The 1,593-nt window shown below is 39.4% G+C and overlaps 1 protein-coding gene across 1 annotated transcript in view; it reads right to left on the bottom strand.

Moving 5' to 3' along the window:
* Positions 1-1,059: 1,059 nt before the first annotated feature.
* Positions 1,060-1,593, bottom strand: part of LOC102196883 (putative sodium-coupled neutral amino acid transporter 8) — a 16,196-nt gene continuing 15,662 nt past the window's right edge. Inside the window, exon 10 of the mRNA XM_005750643.1 lies at positions 1,060-1,227. Within this exon, the coding sequence (XP_005750700.1) occupies positions 1,125-1,227 (103 nt within the window). The 3' untranslated portion in view covers positions 1,060-1,124. The remainder of the gene's footprint in view (positions 1,228-1,593) is intronic.

The raw sequence follows: 1,593 nt of genomic DNA, 5'->3' as shown, positions 1-1,593 counted from the left end.
TTTTCTTGTAAAACAAAGGGGGGCCTAGCAAAAAACGTTTGGGAACCACTGACCCTACTTACACTGACGGGAGACTATCAAAGTAAAACAGGAAGTGCACAGAGACGCAGACTGGAGAGGGAGAGAGACAGAGGGAGGACGAGGGAGAGCACAGACGTGTCGGGCTGGGGAAACGTGGAATAAAACACGAGGGGAAACAAGAACTCACAGATACACAGAGGGAGACGCAGGGGGTAAAGACACGAGGGGAAATAACAGACTGATCAAAAATGCATGAAAATTCAAAACACTGGTAATTAATACAAATGTCAAAATGTAGCTTTTTTTTTTGTAAGACATTAAAAAAATGACCTATTTACACACAAAAACCAAATATTCACGTACAGAAACATAAAATTATCCTCTCTCCTGAATTCATGTTGCAACCTCAAGCTACTGTTGTGGCAGTCTTTTATGGCTCCACCAAAGGCCTACCCACATATCAGCAGTAACAGGCAAGCAGGAAATGATGAAAAAGATTTATCATTTAAAAAAAAAAAAGGTAATGTCTCATTAACACATCCCATTTGGCCTGCATGATAATATTTTTTAAGTTTTAATGGCTCTTGATTATTTATGTTGCACTATTGAGAATATTTTTACTTTAATTAAAGTAGAATCTATTCAAGAAAATGTGAAAAAGGTGCCGTGTGTCATTTTATAACACTCTACAATATTAAGATAAAGCTCTATACTAAGCTTTGTACAGATAAAACTAAGTGTAGAGTTTTATTTAGGGCGTTAAACTGATTGTGGCAGTGTGTTATAAAACTGTAAGCACAAACTATAGAAAATACCTGAGGATTTCATGTCAGCAAGGCAAGAGGTACGGACATAGATAATCATATAGCAAGTAGGAATAATTATCCCAAGTGAAACTAACATCCTGTACTTGAGGAGGGAGACATGATTGCTGGCTTCAGTCCTTTAAAAACCATAAGCTGCAAGTTTTGAAAGGCTGCTTCACTGATCCAGGGTCATCTCCATGTGCTGTTAAAGAGCCATAACTCACCATCGGTTATTTCACGTTTATTCCCCACTGTCTGTTTCTAAAAACGCTCGGACCATCAAGGGACGTGGAAAAGTCAGATCTTTCCGAGGAGCTGCATAACAGCGATGGTGGTGCTCTGGCCAAATATGAAGGCTCCACAGATGAGCGTCACCACCCCCCAAACCGTGAAGATGACTCTGGAGGACAACAAGTGGTACCAAGTGGTCAACAAATGATGGGACTTACTTTCAGTAACATCCTTCAACCCAATCTTAACTCACTCAATGAAACAGATGGTGCAGCAGCACTGAATTTAGTCTGACCTTTACTCGTGGCACTAAATAAACCAATCATCACGTTTCATTTTACCCTTTTTGTCTTGCTTTACTTGCAGACTGTGCCGTAGGTTGTACTGTTTCTTATGATGCTACAGTGCAAGTGAGAGAAAAATTAGGAGTCAACTAATGGTTCTGTAGCCCTTAGAGTTTTGCCAACTTACCGCACCATTATTAACAGAGCGAGGTCATTAAAATTAACAAAAAATCTGAAAATGTTTCTCTAAA

This window comes from Pundamilia nyererei, unplaced genomic scaffold (assembly GCF_000239375.1).
Source record: "Pundamilia nyererei isolate P.nyererei 1_Seehausen unplaced genomic scaffold, PunNye1.0 scaffold00283, whole genome shotgun sequence".
Taxonomy (NCBI): domain Eukaryota; kingdom Metazoa; phylum Chordata; class Actinopteri; order Cichliformes; family Cichlidae; genus Pundamilia; species Pundamilia nyererei.
This window is presented reverse-complemented; position numbering and strand designations above follow the sequence as displayed.